General features: G+C 52.7%; 1 protein-coding gene across 1 annotated transcript in view; it reads right to left on the minus strand.

The window, feature by feature from the left end:
* The window catches only part of LOC102003815 (vomeronasal type-2 receptor 116-like), a 20647-nt gene extending 19615 nt beyond the window's left edge, over nucleotides 1–1032 (minus strand). Inside the window, exon 1 of the mRNA XM_005413096.2 lies at nucleotides 733–1032. Within this exon, the coding sequence (XP_005413153.2) occupies nucleotides 733–1032 (300 nt within the window). The remainder of the gene's footprint in view (nucleotides 1–732) is intronic.
* Between the last annotated feature and the right edge of the window lie 641 nt (nucleotides 1033–1673).

Below are 1673 nucleotides of genomic sequence, written 5' to 3' on the forward strand. Positions count from 1 at the left end.
CTTTCCAGATGCAGCTCCACTTCTACTTTGGGAAGAGAATGGGGAGAGGTGGGAAGCAGTATGCACTGCATGATCTGGAGGTTTTATGAACAACTGAAATTTGTGATTTCTCCTGCAGCTATTAGATTCTCACTTCCCCTTTTAGTGTGTCCTGTAGAGTGGTGTGTGCACAGGCCCTGGACCCCAAGTGGGAAGAGCCAGTGCACAGGGGAGGGGGAAGCACCCCCATGGGAAATGCCTTGGTCACAAGTCCTGGAGAAGACAAGTTGCATGCACGCGTGGAGGGCAGAGCACACACCCCATGAGACAGCCTGAGCGCCTCAGCAGGTGGGACATGCTTTGCAATTTGCTGGGCTCCAGGTACCACAAAGAAATGGATCATCCCAGAGCTGGGCATTTAGTTCAGTGGCACAGCACTTGCCTGGCAGGCGCAAGGTCGTCAGTTCTATCCCCGGTACCGGAAACAAACCAAAACAAAAAAAGAAATGTATCATCCCTTAGGCCTGGAGCACAGAAGTCTGAAACCAAGGTGTCACCAGGCCACACTACTATAGCAACTCCCTGCTTCTGTGGCTCTTGGAGGCCCCAGACACTGCAGCAGCACTGCACCCATCTCTGCCTCCGTCCTTGTCTGACTTTCTCTGTGTCTGTGTCCGTGTCTGTGTCTGTCTGCCTCTCTCTCCCTGTTCACACTGAGCTATATCCACACAGCCCCTTTTCTTGGACTCTTGCCTCAGCCTCCCAGATTGCTGGACTGCAAGTGTGTCCACCATACCTAGTTTGTGCCTTCGTATGACAAAAGCATTTGTAGAATTTGGGCCCACCCCAACCCAGGGTGACCTCATCTGCACTCTGGCCATCTGTAATGATCATATTTCCACCTAAGGTCACGTTCTGGTTTTCCAGGTGGCTTCTGTTGGGCAGGTGCTCTTCCACCCAGTATGTGACAATGGCAGATGATGTCACAGGCAAGTTCCAAGGATCTCCTGCCTCCCGAATATCTTCTGATTGTTGACATCGGTGAAGGCTCATCTGTGCCATAGGCAGAGTGGATGGTGCTCCCGCCCTGCCTTGCTTTGGGGCTGTGGCCTGGCTACTGAGTTTGTTCTTCAAGTGTCTGGCTGAGCTCCCACCCCATCAGGGGAAGTGAGAGCAGGCAGGACCCACCTGAGGCAAAACCATGGGCATCCTTGGACCAACATGGAGCATTCTTGCAGGCCTCAGACTGGCAGTAGCAGGAGGAGAGGCCACAGACTGCAATGGCCATGGGACTGCAGCCTATGTGCAGGTCAAGTGCAAGCCCCATGGGCTGACTATTCCCATAATACACACCTCGTTCTTTCCATTCATTGCCTGACCCTCTGAGGCTATAGTTTTCCTTCTTCCCTGATATTTGTGGAAGTATGTGACCTCCCAACACCTACACGCACACTTGGAGGGTGTGGTTTCAGGAACAAGTTTTGGGAGGCACCAGGTAGCATGGCTCGGTCGTCCAAAAGTGGGGACTTTGCACTGGGCCCACCCCATCACTACAAATAGGGTTTCTCATGCTTGGCATGGTGGCATATGCCTGTAATGTCAGCAATAAGGAGGCTGAGGCAGGAGGGTTGCTGTGAGCTCCTGTTCAGCCACAGCAACATAGTGAATTCAAGATCAGCATGGACTACATAGCA

Source organism: Chinchilla lanigera, unplaced genomic scaffold (assembly GCF_000276665.1).
Source record: "Chinchilla lanigera isolate Chin_1 unplaced genomic scaffold, ChiLan1.0 scaffold00162, whole genome shotgun sequence".
Taxonomy (NCBI): domain Eukaryota; kingdom Metazoa; phylum Chordata; class Mammalia; order Rodentia; family Chinchillidae; genus Chinchilla; species Chinchilla lanigera.